We start from the raw sequence: 24,720 nt of genomic DNA on the forward strand, positions 1-24,720 counted from the left end.
GTACACATATATATGTACATATATATATGCATATATACATGTTACTGGTACATATTTACATATGTACCAGTAACATAAAATCGAATAAAAAACATTCTATTATAAATTAAAACATTAAACGATTTAAAAATCTTCAAACCTAAATTTCCCACTCCAGTCAGTGCAACAATTGGGAAAGTGTTGGATAGCGGAGGGGTAAAAATTACTATTCCCACTCCAGTGAGTGCAACAGTAGAGAAAGAGTTGGATAGCGGAGGGGTACAAATTACCATTCCCACTCCAGTGAGTGCAACAGTAGGGAAAGTGTTAGATAGCGGAAGGGTAAAAATTACTATTACCACTCCAGTGAGTGCAACAGTAGGGAAAGTGTTGGATAGTTGTGGGGTAAAATTTACTTTTCCCACTCCAATCAGTGCAACAGTAGGGAAAGTGTAGGATAGCGGAGGGGTAAAAATTACTATTCGCACTTCAGTGAGTGCAACAGTAGGGAAAGTGTTGGATAGTGGTTGGATAGTGGTGGGATAAAATTTAGTATTCCTATTCCAACCAGTGCAACAGTAGGGAAAGTGATGGCTTGGAGAGGGGTAACAATTAATATTCTCACTCCAGTCAGTTCAAAATTAAAAACAAAATATTAAGAACAACAAAAATATGTAAAACGCTAAATAAAAAAAAGAAATATATAAATATGTTAAAAATGTAAATGCAAATATATTTAATATTAAAACAATTTAAAATGTATTCTAATGTTAAATACATATGACAAATACCTACAAATATTATATTAAATAAAATAAAAATATTTTCAAACAAATATTTTTCATTTGAAATTATTTAAAAACAAAAACATTAATTAATACATAAATGTACTTTTTTTTATTTCTTACCCTATAACACCACACAATTCACAAGCCACATCTAAATTTTAAAAAAATATACTTCCATAATTACCATAATTAATTACCAATTAAAGAAATATTATTAATTTTAAAAAAACAAATTCAAACTCATAAAAATTAACTCCCCACACTTTACCACTATAATCCCCACAACCCACAGCTAAAATTAAACTTATTTTCAATTACAAACTAATAGTATTTAACAACTAATTATAAAGTAAGTAAAATTAATTTACTCCCCACCCTTTAACCCTATAAAAGTAAAAACAACGCACACACAAAGTGTGCTGTGATGTCACGCGCCGTGATCTCACTTGCATACTGCCTAACTAGGTTAGTCCCCCACTTCTTTTTTTAGCACTTGTGCCCTGCCCAGAACACAACTCCACTGTTGTACCTTCCTTAGATTAGTTGGATGGCTATATGCCCCCCTTCACCCCGGCAACGTACATATATCTGGCAGTTTGGAGTGGCTCTCTCCAACGCAGAGAAAACACTCTTCTTAAAACCAGCCACCTACACTCGGGACAGGGTGAAAAAGTTTAAATTCCCACCCTTGTCCTGTGGGGACAATCTGCTTTGGGTAAAACCACAATCACAGATGTGTTTATCAAAATCTTGACGATGGCTGCGCTATGCAAATTACCTAAGCATTGTTGAATCTCACCTGCATTTGAGAAGGTAGACTCAGGTTAACCAGAGAGAGAGATAGGTACAGGTGGGCAACGGAACTGGAGACATGGGCACAGTAAATTACCAGGATAGAGCTGCACTGAGCAAATCACTGACTACTGAGAGACTTAACTGCTGAGGCCAAACTAAACCAGAAATGAAAGACCTCTAGGATTACACAGATCACCCACCCACTCGCCTGGACTGTAACACTCCACAACCCCATGCACTGTACACACACACACACACACTTTACACATTCCACCATGATCAAGGTAAATGCAGCTGTCTCCTTGATAGCACAAGGACTACCAAGACCCCATGTAGATGAGCTGAGGCAGGGTATGTTTAGAGGTCAAATTGCATCCTCTGCAGTACACACCACAACTCACCCTCAAAAACATCTCACCCACGTGCTGATTTGGTATGGAGATAGCAATGATCCTGCCACCCCTTTTTGGAATTTGGAAAACCCCAAATCCATCATAACACCTCTGTACTATTCGCAGACGGATGCAAGGACAACCCTTTGTGGGGAAGACCAAAACTGCAGACAAGACGGAATTAAGAAAAAACATTGAGAAACCAAGTAATCAGAGTGTGTACATTATATAAAACCTGTGACATAACATCTGTGCCGAGCAAATGGATGCCTTGTGCTGACTTAACCAAGAATGCAACTAAACTGCACCCCTTTCCTGCATGCTTTTAAGTACAAAGCCCTTAAGCGCGTATAGCGTCCCTTAAGTTCCCCTAAATCCAGCTGGTGATTGAAAAAAACATAACTTTAGTGCAAATAACAAGGAAGTCTCCTTCACCCGAATCCTGTATTTAATCTGGGATTCAGTACATAATACACAGATAGCGATATGTACTATTTTCAAATGTAATTTAGCACTGTATTTATTATGTAAGTCAGTGTTATATTCAGTCTTTATATCCTGCCTATAGCTTGTAAGGAGATTTTAGCTTCCTGACCCATATTTTGTTTGGACTTGAATTTAAATTGCACTAAAGCATTTATCGGTCATTTTGTTATGCCGATTTATGATATATCTGTTTGGTTTACAGACTTAAGTTTTAAAAGAGATTTTATTTGTAATTCATTAAATACAATATAATAAGCACCAGATAAAATCATACATATAAGGATTATCAGATCAATAAAATATGCGAGAAAGGGGGGAAAAGAGGGGCAAAGGTGACTATCACCAAACCGCATACTTTCACCGCTGCAGGGGGGACTTCAGCCCCCAGACTGCCTTGCTGCACATCGCGCCCGGACGTGCTGTCACTCATCTGCGCGCCCGGAGGCGCATAAAGGCACCCGTGGCTCCCGCTTCACAGGAACTGCATACTTTCACCGCTGCAGGGGGGACTTCAGCCCCCAGACTGCCTTGCTGCACATCGCGCCCAGAGGCGCTGTCACTCATTTGCGCGCCTGGAGGCGCATAAAGGCACCCGCGGCTCCCGCGTCGCTGGAAGAGCGCGGGTGCGCCCAGGAGAAGCCGGAGCAAAGGGCGGGCCCGTCTACGCCCGTCCGTGGCTAGGAGAGGCTGGGTGGACCAGGTCCCTTGATCCTTGTGGACCAGACTTTGTTACATCAGGATACAGCTCAGTGGATTAAAGCCTGCAAGGTACCTGCATGGTCATTACCTATTGTGGTGCCTGTGCCCTATCTAGCCATATCTAGCTATAACTATATCATCTAATTTATAGCGCTTTGAAGCCCCCTGGTTCTAAGCCCAAGAAGTGCGTCTTGTCGTGTTAATTCTGAAGCAGGGGGCTTTCGATATTTGGTACTGTGGGCTATATCAAGTGTACACCAACTTAAATCGCTCCCTGATTAGCTGGAAATGGGTAAAAGGAAATTAGTTGTTGGGGGACCCCCAGGGACCAATGCTGCAGGCCCAGTTGAAACGATAGACTCTTTCTTAACCAGGGCAGCTGATGCCATAACAAAGGAGATAGCTCTAACTGAGAAAAGACTCTCCCTGGAGACTTAGAAAACAGCACTAGGCAATGTTGGGTGTGGTTTAACCCAGGAGAAAAACAGTGTCCCAACAGAAGAAATATGTTCTACTGTACCCTCAATCACATTGTTGGAGGGCCAAATGGATGATCAGGACTTACTTACTGGTATTCCTGTAGCCACTCTAACAGTAGGTGATGATTTTGATTGCCCCCCGGCCAAGAGAAAACGAACTGGTGGAAGCAAAGCTTTGAGAAAGTCTCCACGGACAAAAACAACTCCGCCACCGGCACCAGCTGAACTAAACCTGGAATTGCTACTGGACAGCCTCTTCTCAAGATTAGAGACTATGACCAAAGCCTTGTTAGTACCCGTAATCTCCTAGCTAGAACACATCAAGTCAAAACTTGACTCTTTTGTTTCCATACGTAATAATTGTTTTTCGGGGGATGATATAGTAGCCGGAGGGAGGGGGGCGCTTGTCAAGTCCCCACTGGTCCGAAACATCCCCCCCAGGTCGGTAGCACCCAAGCACATCAGGCAAACTGTACTCAAGCCCAATTGGCTATGTCTCATCCTAGTAATATAATTACTGACTGTGCCCTAGGGGGGTGGTCACTGAATCCCGGGCAGCCTGTCAGGAAGCCCGGGAAAGTGTCAACGAGGACCCGCTATCTACACACACTTTAGTCCACCACAAACGATTCACGTCTACAAACAAATGCATACTTGATCTCCCACCCCAATCTGCGCCCCTGGTAGCGGTGCTTTTGGGGGTTCCTCCACTTGCATCTGGAATTAAGGAAACCTCACTAGATCTGATACACAATTCACTGGTGTAATAACAATGTGACAAATGGCTCAAATATTACTCCAGACATCATCAAGACGAGAAGGGTAGGTTGGATCGGCCATGGGACTAGGAAAAATATCGAGGGGGATTGTATAATTGTCAACTTTAAGCATCCCATGCAAACTAAAGCATTAGTAGATTGTCAACACAAAAATGGTATTAAATCAAAAATTAAAATAGTCCCATTGTGTGACTTTGTATGTAACATTTTTTCTTCTTTCTCTTCTCTATTATTGTTATGTGGAATTGGATTGTGTATTCTCTTATTTCCTTTTTCTCTGGACATGCTATGCTGTTGAAGTTAGTTTCATGGAACGTTAGGGGATTAAATTCTCCTATTAAAAGACAAAGAGTATTAACCCATTTGGCCAAATTAGAAGCTGACATAGCGTTTCTTCAAGAAACGCATCTCACTGATGTTGAATCGTTGAAACTAAAGAAGGGATGGGTAGGCGAAGTTTACTTTTCACTTTTCCACTATTTGGGATGCTTTTAAAGCCTCAGCAAGAGATTGTATCATACATTATGTTTCCAACAAACGTAAAAAAAGTGCATTCGCACTACCACACTCTTTCAAGTCATAAAGGAACTAGAGCATTCATATTACACTTCTAATTCTAAAGACGTTCTTAACACTCTTTTAAAAGCTAAACTACAATTCAACAAAGAATCTGCTGATAATGCCTCACTATATTTGTTGAAATCGAGTGCAAAATTTTATGGAGGTAAAAATAAAGCAGGGAAAATTTTGGCTAATTACCTAAAAACTAGGAATAATAAACTGTATATTGAATCTATTTATGATGAACAATCTGTCCTAAAATTCAAAGATGTAGAAATTCTGACTGCATTCTCTTCATTTTCCAAACCATTATATTCCTCAGAAACTAACTCGTCACAACTATCAATTTCGCAATTCTTCTCTACCATACAAAAACCTCAACACAACCTACCTAATCTATCCTCCCTGGAGTCTGACCTAACACAAAAGGAATTGTTGGAGGCTCTTCAACACCTTAAAAAAGATGAAGCACCCGGGCCAGTTGGCTTCACTGTTGAATTCTTTCTTCATTTTTCCAAGTTATTACTACCTAAGTTACTTCTTTTGATTAATTCTTTTGGTTTTGAAAACAATTCTGTTGGCTCTTTTTCAGAAGCACATATTTGTCTTATTCCCAAAGATGGCAAAGATTTAAGGTATTGTAAAAATTATAGACCTATCTCTCTTGTCAATATCGATTATAAAAAAAATTCCAAAGCGCTAGCCCTACGTTTAGATTCCCACTTACCACATATATTAGGCAAAGAACAGTCTGGCTTCATCAAGGGTAGAGTTATCACTGATAACACTCAACTTTTTTTCAACATCCTTTCTAAAACATCGCATTTAAAAACCCCTCTCGCAGCAATAGCTTTAGACGCAGAAAAGACGTTTGATAGAGTTGAATGGACTTATCTGTTCTTTACTCTTAATTGGTTTGGATTTGGACCTAAGTTTATTTCCCTAATCTCTCTTCTCTACTCCAATCCTCGTGCTGCTGTCTGCGCCAATAGCCTAATATCTTCATTTTTTGACTTAGGCAGAGGAGTACGTCAAGGTTGCCCCCTATCCCCCTTTCTCTTTGATTTAGCAATAGAATCTTTTCTATCAAGAATCCATCAAAATCCACATATATATGGTTTTGAAACACCAACCTCTCACATTAAGCTCGCTGCATCGCTGACGATATTTTACTCTTTATCTCAAAACCAAGTGATACGATTCCTGCTTTTTTAGCAGAAGTACAATCCTTTCTAAAACATCGCATTTAAAAACCCCTCTCGCAGCTTTAGACTCAGAAAAGACGTTTGATAGAGTTGAATGGACTTATCTGTTCTTTACTCTTAATTGGTTTGGATTTGGACCTAAATTTATTTCCCTAATCTCTCTTTTCTACTCCAATCCTCGTGCTGCTGTCTGCGCCAATAGCCTAATATCTTCATTTTTCAACTTAGGCAGAGGAGTACGTCAAGGTTGCCCCCTATCCCCCTTTCTCTTTAATTTAGCAATAGAACCTTTTCTATCAAGAATCCGTCAAAATCCACATATATATGGTTTTGAAACACCAACCCCTCACATTAAGCTCGCCGCATACGCTGACGATATTTTACTCTTTATCTCAAAACCAAGTGATACGATTCCTGCTTTTTTAGCAGAAGTACAATCCTTTTCCTTACTCTCAGGCTACAAGCTAAATAGCGATAAGTGTGAGATTTTACCTTTGAATAAATTTACTTTTAAAGCGGATTTTGCCCTCTCTCGATTTATATGGAGCCCTAATCACATCAAATACTTGGGATTGCAATTTACGCCAACAGTTTCAGATACAGTAAAGCTTTGCATGAATAACTGCATTCAAAAACTCACGGAACTTACCACTAATTGGCACCCTCTTTATTTGTCCTGGTGGGGTCGTGTGGACACTATCAAGATGATGCTTTCTCCTATAGTATTATACACGATCTCCAATATCCCAGTTACCATCTCTGCTAAATTGTTTAAAAAAATCAACTCAATTTTAACCTCCTTTTTATGGAACAAGAAAAGAGCCCGTATGTCTCTATCAAAGTTATTTCATCCTAAAACGGAAGGAGGAGTTAACTTTCCTAATTTCCCTGCTTATCAAAAAGCCTTTTTATTACATCAAGCCTCTTATTGGTTGCTTGACTCCACTGATGATTGCCCTTTGTGGACGTCAGTTGAAAAATCATTTTTATACCCTTTTTCTTTTCAAGAATACCTCTCCTTCTCACGTACACCCCAATCTGTTTCTACCACTATAATTAAGTTCACTTACAAACTCCTCAAGCCATGTCACCCTCCAACTAATAAGACTTTAGACTCTTTTCTCAATACTACTATATGGCACAATACTTTTTTGTTAATACGCAATAAACCCTTTCATTGGAAATCATGGAGGCAAAAGAGTTTAGTTTGGATTTATCAATTATTTACACAAACGGAATTCATATCCTTCCCCACACTCAGGCAATTATTTGGGTTACCTGCCTCTTTCATTTCTAAATATTACCTTCTTAAGCAAGCTGTGCTAGATGCATGCGTTCAATTTTCCAATACAACCATTAATGCGCATACTCCTACTACATCTCCAGACTTACTTACCTTACTGCACACTACACCCAAAGCATCTATTATATATACATTTTTACAATGCACTGAAAGTATTAGACATAAATCGAAAATAGAGAATGCGTGGGAGCAGGATTTTGGCACATTGTGTCAAATTCCTATGTGGAAAAATATTTGGGGTAAGATAAGGAAATCCTCAAGAGCTGCAAGTATTACGCAAACACTGTTTTTTGCATATAATAGGCTGTTATTATCCCCGAATACTTTGAGCAAAAGGTTTTCTGCAGTACCAGATATTTGTTGGACATGTTCATCCCCACATGCTGACTTGCTTCATATGTTGTTCTCCTGTTCACTTGTACAAAGCTTCTGGAAACGTGTATGGTCTCAAATCAATTCGATTTTTGAAATGTTTCTTTCTCCTTTATTAACGTTTTTTAGGTAGCCTTCACCTGTATGGCGCAATCATACACTTAGGGGCCGATTCCGAACCTGGAAAAAGGCTGTACGAATCGTTGTACGGAGCGTTTTCCCCGTACAACTCGTACCTGGGAAACTTTTCTTACAACCTAGGAAGTACGATTCGTACTGAAAGCCTTTTTCCGTACGAATCGTACAAAAGACCATACGGTTAAAAAAACCAACGATTCTGATCCGGAACAGCTTGTACGCGACGTCCGTACGTCTTTAAGCAGCGGTTTCCGGCCCAGCAAGTACGATTCGTCCCTACGCACTCCGTACGGCTCTTTTCTTACGGGAGCCAAACACAGCCGGAAAAGCAGAGTCCTACGCGAACCGCTACGCAACGCAGCCCCGGTACGCGACGTACACGCCATGAACCCCATCGTACGTGTCATCCCGGTCCTCTTAGCCTACGACCTGGTGCACCTGACCTGACGCACACGCCGCAGAAGGTGAGAACAACACCCAGGGGCCAGGGTGGGGGTGAGGGGCACGAAACATACCCCATACCCAAAGCCAAACCTATAATATGGAGCCCATACATTACCACCAGGGTCTGGTCACTTGGGGGGGGGGGGCGTGTCCAGCAACCCCTGCGTACCGCAACAACGGAAGTGGATGTGCACTGTGCGTTGCACACGTACCCCTACTGCACCAGTACAATAGTGATACGGACTGTACACACGCAATGATTGCGGGTGTACGGTGCGTTTCACACGTACCCCTACGGCACCAGTACAATAGTGAAATGAAGCGTACACACGCAATGATTGCGGGTGTACGGTGCGTTTCACACGTACCCCTACGGCACCAGTAGAACAGTGATACGGACCGTACACACGCAATGAATGCGTGGGTACGGTGCGTTGCACACGTACTCCTACGGCACCAGTAGAACAGTGATACAGACCGTACACACGCAATGAATGATTGGGTACGGTGCGTTTCACACGTACCCCTACGGCACCAGTAGAACAGTGATACGGACCGTACACACGCAATGAATGCGTGGGTACGGTGCGTTGCACAAGTACTCCTACGGCACCAGTACATTTGGGATACGAGGCGTACACACGCCAGGAATGTGGGCTTACGGACTGGCCCTGCATGTTACCTTCAAATTGGTGTGTGTGTAGGTCCAGGCCAGCATTGTACTGCTCCAAGGGGGTGAGTGGGTGCAGAGGATTCCCAGCAGTGGCCAGCGATATGGGGGTGGCTGCAGATCAATACCAGCAGTGTCCACACATATAGGGGTGGGTGCAGAGGACTCCCAGCAGTGGACAGAGATATGGGGGTAGGTGTATATGACTCCCAGCAGTGGACAGAGACATGGGGGTGGGTGCAGAGGATTCCCAGCAGTGGACAGAGACATGGGGGTGGGTGCAGAGGACTCCCAGCAGTGGACAGAGATATGGGGGTGGGTGCAGAGGACTACCAGCAGTGGCCTGCAATATGAGGGGTGGGTGCAGAGGACACCCAGCAGTGGACAGAGATATGGGGGTGAGTGTATATGACTACCAGCAGTGGCCTGCAATGAGGGGTGGGTACAGAGAACTCCCAGCAGTGGACAGAGACATGGGGGTGGGTGCAGAGGACTCCCAGCAGTGGACAGAGACATGGGGGTGGGTGCAGAGGACTACCAGCAGTGGACAGAGATATGGGGGTGGGTGTATATGACTACCAGCAGTGGCCTGCAATATGAGGGGTGGGTGCAGAGGACTCCCAGCAGTGGACAGAGACATGGGGGTGGCTGTAGAGGACTCCCAGCAGTGGACAGAGATATGGGGGCGGGTGTATATGACTACCAGCAGTGGACAGAGATATGGGGGAGTGTACATCATAATCAGATGACCACACCTACATGTTGGTATGGACGCATCCCTAACTTTGGACTATGATGATAGTGCTATAACAACACATCACTGACAGCAGTGTCCCACTCCCAGGAGGATGGATGTCTTTCACACACTGCATGACACACCACATGTGTGTGTGAGGACATATAACACATGCATACCCACCCATGGCGGATGCAGCACAATACACACCATGATATCATGCCACAAGACTGTATAGTCATGTAACTGCCTACATAACTAAGATAGCCAAAGGGAACACACACTGTCACGCACATCCCAGGAGTGATAGGAATGTCCAGGTGCTGGTCCAGCCACCAAGATGTTGTCTCTCATGGAAGGAATAGGGTGGAATTCCCCTACATACAATGCCCACAATTGTGAGTCAGGTGGCCAAATGCCCTGCATAACAAGTACCATTTGTGTGGTATGCCGTGATTACACACATGCACAGTGCTGAAAAGGGGGATTTTGTACCTGAAGGCATTCCTACATACTCAAAACACAAGTACAGTGACTAGCAAGGATGACACAGACGATTCAGCAGGAGACATCAGTGAGCAGGCATGGCCATTGTTGAAGGGATCCGTCACCAACAAAGGAAATGTTGACACAGGTCAGCACAACAATAGTGCAACTGTTTGCAGGGAAGATGTCAGGTGCCACAGAGGAAGGAACACTCCTTGGGACAATGTCTCAAAACAAAATGAACACACACTACCAATGATTCTTTGCAGACACATTGTGATGGCACACAGATACCATGGTCCACCTCATGACCATCATACAAAAACATTTCTCAGAACCCTAACACATTACCAGAACACCAACTCCAGGAGTCTCATCACCAACATCAAGTACCTGAAATGCAATAGTGTTGAAAGTAAAACAAAAGGCTTTATTCAGCACCAAAAAAAAAAAAAGACTATGTACAGAGGCCAACGGCCAGTCCATATTTCAAGTCCAAGGGGGGACGTAGGGTTCCGCGTCTACCCCTAGCTTGCCTGCACAAAGAAACCTCAAAGTTTGTCGACCGGAGGGGGGGGGTCATCATCTGTGGCAGTACCAGGCACCGCAGGGACAAGAGGGGGAAGGGTACGTGTGGTGGGTGCAGGGGTGGACGTCTCCACCACAGGGGGTGGGGCAGCGCCGAAGGTGGAGGTGAGCGTGGCGCTGCACACTGCTGCTAGGACGTCCAGCCTAACCCCTGCACCTGAGGATTCCCCAGGGTCAACGGAGGGTGTGGTGGGTGAGGGATGGGGTGCAGCGCTCTTGGGGGAGGGGGTCGACACAGTGGGGGACTCAACTCCCGTGCCCGGGGACTTCCTCGCCCACTTGTGGGGTGGTGGCTCAGTGGGGGCGAGGTCCAGCCCACCCATAAAGATCTGCTTGGGTGAGCGTTTGGCAGGGGGGCCAAGGGGAGTGGTTTTGGAGGAACAGGGTTGTGAGGACTGCGGATTGCGGACTGCGACTGTGGCTGCGTGTATGTCATCTGTCCCCAGACCCTGTGGGTGTGCCTACATCCCCCTGAGTGTGCGTGCCAGGAGGTGTGCGCTTTGCCTTACTTGGGGGTGTGCTGGCTGTGTCTGGTGGGGTGTGTGCCCGTGAATGTCTGGGTGTGCGTTGGACAGGCATGGGAGAGGGAAGTGTGGATGGGTCCGGGGTAAGGGGGGGGTGAGAGCGCTGCAGGAGAGTAACTGCTGCCGTCAGGGAAGAGTCCATGGACCGCAGAATCCTGCGTTGGTCAGACATCATTGCTGACATGCCCTCCATGAACGACACCATCTGTGTGAGCAGTTTCATGTGTCCATGGAGGACATTCAGCACCGATGCCTGCCCAACCTGCAACTGCCGCAGTATGTCCACAGACTCTTCACTGAGGGCAGCAGGGGTGACAGAGGCAGGGGGTGCGGTGCCTGGGCCGAAGGAGACATGGTGGGCCTCTGCACGGACAGAAGGGACGGGAGCAACTGGGAGGGCGGAGATGGTAACGGAGGAGGCGGAGATAGATGTGGGGATGCTGCCAGGTGATGTTGCAGCCTCCGCCTCCCCTTGGAGGTCAGCGGCGGACCCGTCGGTGTCGTAGCTGGTATCGCCTCCAGACAGGTCCTCCGACTGACTCCCCTCGCCCTCCGTGCCACTGGCTCCTTCAGACTCTACAGCACTGGTGGCACTGTCGCTGGGTCCCTCCTCCAGGTCCGTGCAGGTGTCTCCCTCTGTTGCGGATGATGATGCTGTGGGCAAAGAGAAGAAACCGAAATGCATCAGTCACCTGTATACATCTGACACATGAGCACAAAAACAATTGGTCACAGTGCATATCAGGCAATGCATCATGAGTAACAGCTAGAATACTCCGCACATATGTAAGCCCTGTACTACCCAGTTGGTAGACCCACTATGCCACTTGGACACAAGGAAAAAAATAACACGCCAGGCCACAACTCGAATGAGAAATACACTGAGAAGCTAGTGTCTGTGAACCGGTGAGCACAGCAATACAATGAAGTCATGCCACCTCTTGTTTACCCTGAAAGAAACAGTAGTGGTGCACCCAAGGTAAACTAACACACCTCAATACTCAAGGTGTCACCACACTCAGAGACCTGTAAGTACTTTGGAACACAAAACGAAAAAATTTTGGTACCTTGCGACTCACAATACTTTACACAATCGACATGTTTTGAATGTGCCAATTCGCCATTTCGTGAAATGAACACTCATGTGCCTGCATGAAATATGTCTCACAAGGCAGTGCACACAAAACTACATTTACACTGTCATTGAAGAAGCTGGCACCTTTTCTAAGAAGTCACTGTTAGAAATAAATGGTGTTGCAGAAAGTACATATACATGGGCCCACTGAGCTCTTGATGTCTTGAGACTCGTTAGTTTGTATCACCAACAACAAAGGAGTCTCACAAAATCAAAGACCACTGTGGGAACATGTATATGGAGAATCTGCCACACCATTTAATTCTAACATTGGCTTCTTTGAAAAGGTGCCAGCGTGTTCCATGAAAGTGGAAATGTTGTTTGGTGTGCACTTCCTTGGGAGACATCTTTCATGCAGGCACATCAGTGTTCTTAACACAACACATCAAATTACCACATTTAAAACATGAAGAACTGTTGACAAGTGCTGTGAGTGCCAAGATAAAAATAAATTTGAGTAACAACTTGAATTATGTAAGTTGTCACATGGCCATCCGTCACCTGGGCTTGCAATTGGGTTGCAAAAAAGCATAGCTGTACTGTGGAGACACCCTCATGGCAAGCCAGAATGTCCACACAGATGTCAGCACACAAAGTCCAAACTGCGTTGCATCAGAACCACACACAGATGCCAAAAATGTCTGAGCAGGAATCATGTTTTGAAAAAACTGACACAGGCTGCAAAGCACGAACATTAAGCACTGGCCAGCATCACAGGGGCACTGCACGGTGAATCTTTGTACAGCCAATTCTCACACACAGGTCAGACCTGGCAAAGAAAAATCAGGGTTGCCCATGTAGGCCTCTCCCGCACAACCATCCATACCTGAGTCAATGTGATTGATACAGATCAAGAAGTGACACCTCTTATTCAGGGTTACAAAAACTGTGCAGCAAAAATTGCTACATCTACACGACATCACCTCCTGGGGCTGGCAACACATATTTGTGACAAACAACCATCAACAGATTGTTGTGAATAGCCACACAGGCACTGCCCAGTGTGAGTATGCACAAGCAACATGGTGTATCCCTGTCCAGTGGACACATGTAGCACACATTTGAAAAATACAAACTAGGCCAGGGAACAATGCCACAGAAGCAGACCTATGCTGAACCCACAGAGAATGTGCACAGTGTTGGATGACACACATGATTAGGAGGCCAGGGTGTCTCAGGGGACTGTAGTGGGCACACTGCTCTGTGTTCCTGGAATGAGCTGACTGTACCACGATCAACCGTCATGGCACTATGCATATCACCCACTCATGCACATCATATCTGAGGCCACAACATTGGTCATGCATGGTGCAAGGGTGTTCAGTTGAAACCTCACACTCCTATGTTGAGAATCATCATCAGTGCCAACAAATATGGACCTCCAACATAGTGAACAGGTCATGGCACAGGCAAGGTACCAACACAAGTCACAGACCACCCTCCCACATGATGCAGAAAGCAATGTGCACTTAGATTTACTGGCACCCTAGATGACCATGTGCAAATGTGATTACACACAGACCAGGGGACACATGTCAAGGAGGGGAAGGGATGAAAAAGAGCACCAGGTGACATTGGGGAACAGAAAATGCACTGCACATATAAACTCTGGGAGTGTATCCAGGCTACAGAGCACTTCCAAAAGCTGGTGACACATAACACAACAAACAGCCATGTACCTACCCCCTCCTTGCTGCAGTCTCTCCTGTAACTGCCTATCGAGGTCAGGGAAGACCACCGCCAGGACACGGGTCATGTGGGGGGGTCAGGCGTCGGCGCCCGCCGTGGGGGCGAGGAGTGTCGATCCCCAGCTGGACCGGGGCGATCCGCCGGGTCCAGCACCGGATGTCCTGCCACCTTTTGCGGACCTGTGGCAGCTGTGACTATGATCCCCCGCAGATCTCACGGCCCTGACGATGTCCCGCCAGATCTCCCCCTTCCCGTAGGCAGTTACCTGTCAGGATGACAAAGTGACACAACATCAATACACCTGCTCCATGTCCCAGGGACACACATTTGAACATCTTTGAAATGTTGAACAGGGCATAGGATGCTGACAGGAATTGCATCATTCACAATAAGAAATTGGCCTGTGTGCAAGCCCCAAAGCACTACATGGCATTGAAAGTCAACAGGTGGCATGAGGGGTGCGACACACTCACTGATCATGCCACACACTGTGCAGCACATGCAACAGCAGGCTGATGGCCAGCACGTGCCAAGCAGTCACATGTCCCACTCCACTGACGCACCCTCAGTAGACTAGACAGACACACCCAGGCACAGATCACTCGCCTGTCATTGACAACAGCGGATACAACCCTCACTCTGCACATGTGCCACTTGCCAGTGGGGTGTCACAGGTGTCGTGCTAGCTCTGCAAGTCAGACACACAGCATGTTTACTTGTCACATCAGATGGGTAGATCTGTTGCCTCTTCCATGCAGCTGTGGTGCAACACTTCACATAGACACTCACCCACATGACAAGGAACATTCACACACATCAATGTCCATGAGGTCGTACACATCATTTGGACACTCTCACCACAGGTCCACTCAACTCATACACATCTGTGGGTACAGTCACCTGTCACACCGGGGGGACCACTGAATCACCTCAGGACAATAGGAAAAAAAGCCACCAAGGGTTTGCCAGGCTGAATGTGTCATGCACTATGCAATCAAAGTCACAGTAAGCACAATGCATGTGAGGAGTGCACACAGGAACTACATCATTCTCTGCATGAGAGACATCAGCATGTCCCCCCCCGGGACCCACTATAAACAACATTGCATGTGTGTACCACCTGGACACAATATTGACAGTCACACAACAGGTGCATAGGCAAAGGTAGTGGAGTCAGCACTCACCTGCTCCCCTGGTCTCCCATACAGCTTTGTGTACTGTGGGAGGAGGCAGGCCAGCAATGGCTCATTCTCCTCCAGGGTGAATGGCTGGGCCCTCTCCACAGTATGTGACATGGTCCAGAGGAAGCAGAGACAGCAGATGTGTGGTCGACTCGAAAGTTGTGCAGGCAAGTGCCCTCTCATGGGTTCTGGCTGCCTTATATCTGTCTTGCTGAGGGGCATTCATTTTGAGGAGTACATAGTGATTGGTCAGACTCATTTGCATCGTACGTTTACTCCAATCCCTTTAAACATACACCAATGACACGCATTCGCATCCTTTCAAATTTTGAGCATCATGTCAAGTCAACAACAACTTTGCAACATTGTATTTTGTGGCCAACTGACTTTTCCAGGACACCTGATGGACACATTTCAACTGAAAACTCAGTATCCATGACAACCAGCATGCATTTAGGGCCTAATACTTGTCCCCTATGTGTCCCCTATGTAATTTTGAAATCCACACACAGGTACGGTGCGTTTCACACGTACCCCTACGGCACCAGTACAATAGTGAAACGAAGCATACACACGCAATGAATGCGGGTGTACGGTGCGTTTCACACGTACCCCTACGGCACCAGTACAATAGTGAAACGAAGCATACACACGCAATGAATGCGGGTGTACGGTGCGTTTCACACGTACCCCTACGGCACTAGATGTACGGTGCGTTTAACACGTACCCCTATGGCACTAGTTGTACGGTGCGTTTCAAACGTACAGGTACGGCGCCACTACAATAGTGATACGAAGCGTACACACGCAATGAATGCGGGTGTATGGTGCATTTCACACGCTTACAATGGTAATACAGGCGTACACATGCCAAGAATGGAGGGCTACGAGTCGCACAAGGATGTCCATCAAGTACTTGTCATTGCATACTTTCATGTGCAGGCCCTAGGTGTGGCAGCCAGTGATATTGCACAGGTCATCTCAACTAGTTGCACAATTGATGTGTGATGACCTGTGGACACATGTCATATGTGATGGGGCACTATGTGGCACACATCACCTTGACACTTGCCACATGTGTGTCTGTAGTACAACTGTGTCCTGCACAGCAGCAGTGGGATGGCACAGTCATCAACACATGCACCTGTCTCCTGATGACAGGGACAGGGACCCTCTATCAACTGACATGTCACGATCAGCGTGCCCCTTTGTGACTATGTCAGATGTGTGTCATATGTTCCCATGGGCTTGCTGTCAGTGTCCCGTCAACTGCATCTGCTGTTGGTGCATCCAACATGGGTCTGTGTGGAGATGGGCATGGCACACATCTACGCACACCATGCCACATGTGTAATCCCACGGCTGTAGGGTCTGTGTGCATCGGACATCATATTTTCCCAGGCATACATGTCTGCGTTGTCTCAATGCCTGTGTTTTTCTGTTGTCACGTGTACCCCTTCATCGCAATGTGTTTGATATGTACATTTGACATTCCATGTGACCTGTGCGTGTGCCTTGCAGTCAGCTGTCTGGATGAGATGACATCCTTCCAATGCAGCTATGTGGATGTGTGTCACTCCGGTGATATCTCTGGCTGTTCACTCAGACTGGCCCCCAGCTCATTTCAGGGCATGTCATGTAGACTTGACAATCAACAGGTGTATCTGGCTTTTCGTAGGAGTGCCAGCAAGCTGGCATATGTGTCCTGGATGTATTGCACACACCACACTCCATAGTTACCTGATGTGTAGTAGCAGTTTAGCATGTGCTATGTTCATTGACATTGATGTTGGCCGACTCTCAATCTTCATTCTTCCAAACAATGTCTTGCAGGGCACCGCCTGTCCCAAGACAAATGCCAGACTTGGCTGCCATGAGGGAACGTGCCTGCATCCGCCGTTACAGATTCACTCGACAGTTGATTGAGGACTTGACAAACAAGCTGGCACCACACCTCCAACCGCGACACAGGTATCCTACTGCGCTGACCCCCAAGATGAAGGTGATGGCAGCCCTACATTTTTTTGCCACAGGTACGTTTCAATTGACCATAGCTGATGTTGGTGGGATGTCACAGACAATGTTCAGCCCTGTCCTGCATGATGTTTTGGCAGCCATGTTGGAACACCTTGATGAATTCATCAAATTTCCAACTCCTAAGGAGTTGACAGATGTCAAGGGTGATTTCTATGCCGTGGGAGGGATGCCCCATGTAATTGGGTCCATTGATGGGACACATGTGGCTTTGGTACCACCATAGGAGCAAGCCTATCGCAATAGAAAACATTACCACTCAATAAATGCCCTTGTGGTGTGTCTTGCTAATATGCTGATTTCCCATGTCTGTGCATGTTTTCCAGGATCAGCACACGATGCCTACATCATGAGGCGTAGCAGGGTGCCACAAATGATGCTGCAGCTGCACAACGAACGAGCATGTCTTGTTGGTGGGTATACTCTGTTTGTCCTGTGTGTTGCGGTATCTTTGGCTCTTACAGCATCTCCTGACCCAATTATTTACATGATGTTTCCATGTAGGGGACTCTGGATATCCCAACATGCCATGGCTGCTGACACCTCTCCGCAACCCAAGAACAGCTACAGATCACCGGGACAACAATGCACACGGGCAGACCAGGCGAGTGATTGAGAGGACGTTTGGACTCCTGAAGAGCCGATTCCGGTGCCTTGACAAGACAGGCGGGTCCCTCCCATATGCACAGGAGAGGGTCTGCCAAATCTTCCTCGTGTGCTGCATGCTGCACAACATGGCAGTTCAGAACGCAGTGCCACTCATCCTGGATCCAGATGAGCAGGAACATCCACCCGTGGAGGATCAAGGGCTTGGTCACAAGGCTAGTGATGAGGAGGAGGAGGATGATATCCGGAGTCAGCTCATACGCAACTTCTTCTCATAATGGTGAGTCACTGGGTATGAGTGTGCAAGCTTGTAGCATTGAGTGGCATGTGTTGCAATGTGTGTGTCCAGCTGACTGAATGCAAAGTGACTTTGATGTGTGTTCTGATGTGTCACTTGAGTGATGATGTCATGCCACACAGTTTTGCAGAGAGACTTTCTTTGACATTTGCATGTGTCCAACATTGTTCATGTTTCGAAAATTACCATGTGTGCAGCGAGAATTGTTTTAGGTGACTTCTTGTGAGTCTGTCAATCCCAGGTTTTTGCGCCTGTTGTCTGCTCGTGTCATCGTTGTCCTCCTGCTATTCCTCATGGGGATTGCAACGTGTACTGAATCAGCGTTCCATGCACGGACATGTGGAAATGTCAGTTTGGGTAAGGATTGCAGCAAGGCTTTTTGGTGGTGGTACGGGTTGGCTATGTGTGTGGACTGCTTCTGTGCATGTTGTGGTACCATGCATACATGTCTTCTCACCATGGAGCATATCACATGTAGCATCACTCCCATGACATGATAGTCACCCTTCTTGTCAGTCATCTGTAGTGGAGTGTGGAGTCTGATAAAGGCATCAATGTGTGTAAACCTTGCCTCTGAAACATTGCGGATGCTACGGGTGGACATAGTGTGGGACATCACAACAACAGGCTCTATGGGGAATTGCAGCCTCTCCGTGTGCAGCAGGATGTGTTTGGTTCATCCCCTTAACTTGTGTGCCAGTTTATTGGAATTTACATATCCGTGTTGTGAAGGGGGGGTCCAGCGTATGTCCCAAATGTTATGTCAACTGACCTGTGAGTCTGTTCATATGGATGCATTTCCCTTTGTGTGTGTTTGTGGTATAAAGGTGTTCAGCACAATCCAAAGTGCCTCATCTCTGTCACTGCAGATCTCTTGCCAGTTTGCATGCCTCATCTATGGCATCATTGTCAAAGATTGAGCATATGGGTGTATGTGTACTTCGGCAACATGCATGCAGTTCTTCATGGCTAATAATATGTATTGTGCATGAAGTACCTGGTTGTGTATGTATTTGTGCAGGTTGCTCCCCACAACGGGACGTGAACACCTGCTGGTGGTGTATCTCCTGTGCGCAGCTCGGCATTTTGTTGCCTGATCCTGTGGCCGTCCTTTTTTCTGATTGTTCATACATTTTCTCGGAGTGACCCATGAGTAACCTGACACTCCTTCCTTTACATACACCTGTTGCACTGTGCCTTTCAGACCTCCTTGTCTTTGTGTGCTACTTTTTGCCTAGTTTCTTACCCCTTCCGCATGCTGCTGCCTCACCTGCGGCACCGCCCCACCGAGTGTCCTGATTCTGCAGCCCACATGCCTCCAAAATGCTCCTCCCTTCCCCCTACACCCATTCTAAAAGCAGCCAACAGCTTGTCTGTGCCACTGTTGCGCCAACGCCGTGCCAAAGGCAGGACCATCTGCGCCTGCAATGTGCACAGTGCATGACCCTCTGGTCTTTGGATGACCCATGTCACACAACAGGCTCATGCTGCAGCCACCCTCCAAGCAATGTCCTCCAGACAATCAACCGCCTGCTATCAGGCAACCCCTAAGCGCACACACGACACCTTCGCATGCTGAGTGTGCAACTCCAACTGCCCCGCCTACCAGACCCTGTCAGAACAACCACATCATGTGCCTCCTACTCAACACCCGCTCCGTCCACCAGCACGCTATTGGACTCTGTTACCTCCTCAACACAACAGCCCCACACATCACCTTCATGACAGTAACCTGGACAAAAGCATCCTCAGCACACAACTTCTTCATTGCCATCTCAGACGGATACAAGATCACCCGCAGGGACGGCACCAACAATCCCGGAGGATGAATTGCAATTTATTCCCAAGTACACCCTCAGAGTCACAAATCCAGTTTTGCACCAACCCCCTGGCAACCGTCAGAGTAACACTCATCTACAGATCTCCAGGCCTACATCCACATTTCTGCTAAGCCATCAACACGTACATCTGCACGCACACCCTCACCTCCACAGGCTACATGTGGCTGGGGGCCAGTAACTTCTTGCTGGAGGAAAACCACACCACCATCCATCATTGGTCCATCAACATTTGCATCCACGTCTCCGACAAACAACACACCCCGCTACTGATCCCCCAAAGATGCTTGATGTAAGTCACCACAGACAAGCTGTGTGGGACACTCGAACCAACACCACCGCCACACCCTGCAACCTCACACACTGGATCAGCAACTGATCCAACAATCTTGCCACATTGACGGACTTTCCTGGGAAGCACAACAACAGTTAAGCCACCTGGGACAAGGCAGACCTACTGGACTCATACAGATCTAGCCGGACTCTTGTGCAAACCTTGCAACCCAAACAACCATCAGTTACCTTACAGCCCTGGAAAACGCCACACACAGCCATCACCATATCATCAGCATGGACAAGTAGAGATCCTTCAGATAGGGCCGAGGCACCAAAACACACGACATCAAGGAGCTCATCAGCATTGTGAGTGAACTGACAGCAGATCTCCATCCAAAAGACACCCCACCCTTGCAAGGCAGATCAAATCCCTTGCAACTTTATACCACTGCAAGCTCATGGCCATACACGACAGCCTTGGCACACAGAGGCAGACAGCACTATTATCCGCAGGACAAACCCCCCTCAGGTTCTGGACTCCCGTCAACAGCAAATACGCCACCTGCCTCATGTGCACCATCCACTCTGGCTCTCCATCAGGCCCCTTCCCACACAACATCTCAACCACATCATTCTCCATCCTTGAAGCCCACGTGCAGCGCATCATGTATGTCTCCTTTGAGTTTGCCACATTCCATGGGAGCTGGAGGCATGCAGAGTCCCAGGCCCTTCTAAAACAACGGACGGCAGTAACGCAGGATCTCCTTCAACATTACCCTGCTTCCCTACCCAACAAATGTCATCAGGAAGACACTCAACGAGCAACTGACAAACTTCCTCCATGCAAACAGCTCCAGGCAACCGGCACCAGACCATCTTCCACAGTAATCGCACCACTGCAACCGTCATCATTGGCACCACCAACAACAACTTTGCCCTGCTCAACAATGGTGAGACCACCCCCCTTGACCTGTCAACGGCATTCTACACCATGTGCTACTACACTGTCAGCTCACACATCTCCAACACTGGTATCCAGAGGAGAGCCCAGGATTAAGGCAACAAGTAGCTCACCAGCAAGGCCCAGGGAGTCGGCCTCCACCCTGCAGCATGTAGTACACTGGGGTCATCTGGCCCATGCCCCGGGGCTCATCTCTCAGTGTGACGATCTTCAATGTCTCCATGACCCCCCTCTCCACCATCACATGCGCACACGACCTCATCATCATCTCGTATGCCATTGACACCCAGCTGCTCCTCAACCTCACCAAAGACCCAGCCATTTCCAGATCCAACCTTCAAGAAGGCATGAGATCCGTTGACGAATGGCTGAACATCAGCCACCTGAGGCTGGACTTGGACAGGACTGAGGTCATCATCTGAGGATTGTCCCCTTACGGCTGGGTCAACTCCTTGTGTCCCACCGGCCTGGGCACCGCACCAGCACCCTGTGGCCACGCACGCAAGCTGGTGTTCATCATGGACTCATCGCTCACAATTACCATACAACTCACCACCATCTGTACCTCATGCTGAAACACCCTCCGCATGCTGCAAATGATCCACAGATAGATTCACTCAAAGGCAAGACAGACTGTCCCCCAGGTCCACAACACCAGCCGGGTTAACTACAGCACCGCCCTCTATGGAGAACATCAGCAAAACTGCAGGAGAACTTGTCCACATCCGGGGTGCATCCGCACACCTCATCTTCAACATCCCCCGCCCCAGCCACATCACCGTCCACCTGAGATAGCTACAATGGCTCACTGTCTGCTGCAGGATCACCTTCAGACTCCTCAACCACACTCAGGAGGTAAACCACAGCCCCAGACCCAAAACCGACCTTGGACGTCTGTCATCCAACACCCCGTTGGCCCAACTTCATGCAGCCCACCTTGCCCTGGCCACCATTCATCACATCCACAGAAAAACTGCATGCAGGAGATAGTTCTCCCACCTCGCCAAACAGACATGGGACTCCCACCCCGGGCACCTCCACATGACACATAACCTCTACACCTCCATGATACTCTTCCAAATTGGTCTGTCTGAGCAGTATTGCAAGCCCCCCCTCAGCAGCTGGAGGCCCTCACGGGTGAGTATTGGGCTCCATGTCTGTATTTGATGATACATTGTGACCCATGTGTGTCCTCGACCGGACTTAGATCGCAGTGTATGGATGGCTGGAGTTAGTTCCACACTCAGGCATACTTTGACATATCCCCACACGTATGTTGTTGGCTCATGCTAAATGACTGCAACATAAAATTTCATTTAAGAATTTTTTTATTATAGGTTTGGTGCGTGATTTGTGCACAGAAAAAGGTGCGATACAGGGACCATAGAATCCAAAGTTCACAGGGGGAGATGGGACCCTTGGCATTTGAAGTCAGCAGAGTCCAGACCACAGTGTTTGGCATCATTGGTCAGACTGTGACCAGCAAGTCCATGTGGCAGATGATGTCAGTCAATGATGTGATGCTGTCGCACATGAAGGCCAGGTTCCAGGCCAGGTGACCTGGGAGATGTGGATGTGCCGCTGCCTCTCACGGTCTTTTCCGTGGACGACCCACCTTCCTCGGGGGACCCTCAGATGCAGGCCTTGACGATGCTTGGGACGCTCCGTCGGACGAATCCTCCTCCCTCCCTGTGGCTGGTGGTGGTCTTCACCTGGTGGCACAGGGAGGGTTGCCCATGTTGTCGGCGATCCGACGGAGTGAATGGCTTATGTCCCTTTGCACCGCCAGGTGCTCAGCCAGTCTTGCCTCCATCCGTCCTTCGTGTTCTTGTTGACTGGCGTGTTGCTCGGCCTGCTGGTTCTTCATCTCTGTGAGGGTCACCACTACCTGGCTGAACTCCCTGGTGTCACGCCGGTATGCGTCCATGATGTTGTGTATGTGTGACATACCGGTCCCTTCAGCTGGTTGGTCAGGATCTCGCCTTCGCCTGCCTCCACTCCCACCACCCCTGCCCACACGAGCCTGGGATGCCGTTGTGGGCACATCAGGTCTATGGGACACCTGAGGGATGGCAGTGGCGGTGTTGTCTGCCTCCTCCTGAGTGCCCGGCACACCTTGTCCTTCCTGGTCAGACTGGCTCAGTTGTTCACTGTGGGCAGGGCTCCTTGGTGTCTCCTGGGATGTGGCAGGAATGGGGGTGGTGTTTGGCACAGATGTTCCTGAACCAGGTGCTGCAGGGGCTTGGACAGCAGAGGGTCCAGGTCGGTCGGGGTCATCCGCGGAGTGCTGAGAGGCGTCGCTGCCGGTGGGATCAGGTTCCTCCCGAGCCTGGGACTGTGATTCTTCGCCCCCATTGTTGGGGGGAGATTCATCACGTTGCACTGTGTGTGAGAGACAGACAATGTTAATGCTGTTTCATGCAACATCCATGTTTCATACACATTCAAGTTGGCACTGTTCCTCCAGGTAGTTGTATGTGCCTAGCATTCTCCTCAATGTTCACTTGTGGATGGGTATGTAGTGGGGGACAGATTGATATGTTCTCCTGAGTCTTTGACATGTAGATTTTTGGCTTGGATGCTTCTTCGGCTATGTATTGGTCTTGTTATGTTACATGTCCATTGTGACAGTGGGTAAATCCATTGCCTGTCCCGGGGGTGTCTGCTTGTGTAAGGGGGGTGTGTAACAGGGCCTGCTGGTGGGTGTAGTGTGATTTGGCACTGGGGCTTCCAGGTGATGTAGCTGTCCCCCCATGGAGCAGGCTGCCATGACAGTGAGTGTGAGTTCCGGTCCTAGATATCTGACCTTGTTGTCTTGGTGTTTGTGTTTGCACTGGTCACAGGAGGGCCTTGTGCTGCCTACACCAGGGCCAAGTGTCAGCTATGTTGTCAGTACTTTCCCAGTCCCTGTGCATTGCGCATGGTGCATGGGTATGTACCTGGGCCATATGGGATGAGGGCAATTGTGTCTGATTTGGAGTTCAAAAATGCGTTTTGTGACACCCACCCTCCCAGCATACCGGATATCCATTCTTTTGTTGGTGCTTTGTGTAGCATGGGACATAGCATGGCCTTGCTTTCTCAATGGGGCATACACATGTTATTGACATTAGCGTTGTTTTTGACTGTGGTTCTGGCCGGTGAGGGCTTGGGGGTAGTTGCGTGCATTTGGTGTAGTTGGGGTGTGGATGCCATTACCCCCATGCAATGTTCCCTCTAATTTCTTTCCTCTGTGTGCGGCAGTGGAGGGTCTCTGTGCACTGCAACCATGGCTATGT

General features: G+C 47.7%; 1 protein-coding gene across 1 annotated transcript in view; it reads right to left on the reverse strand.

Moving 5' to 3' along the window:
• Window positions 1-22,887: 22,887 nt before the first annotated feature.
• Window positions 22,888-24,720, reverse strand: part of LOC146812712 (uncharacterized) — a 29,769-nt gene continuing 27,936 nt past the window's right edge. The window contains exon 3 of the mRNA XM_085614615.1: window positions 22,888-23,824. Within this exon, the coding sequence (XP_085470741.1) occupies window positions 23,151-23,824 (674 nt within the window). The 3' untranslated portion in view covers window positions 22,888-23,150. The remainder of the gene's footprint in view (window positions 23,825-24,720) is intronic.

Source organism: Triturus cristatus, chromosome 7 (assembly GCF_964204655.1).
Source record: "Triturus cristatus chromosome 7, aTriCri1.1, whole genome shotgun sequence".
Lineage (NCBI taxonomy): Eukaryota > Metazoa > Chordata > Amphibia > Caudata > Salamandridae > Triturus > Triturus cristatus.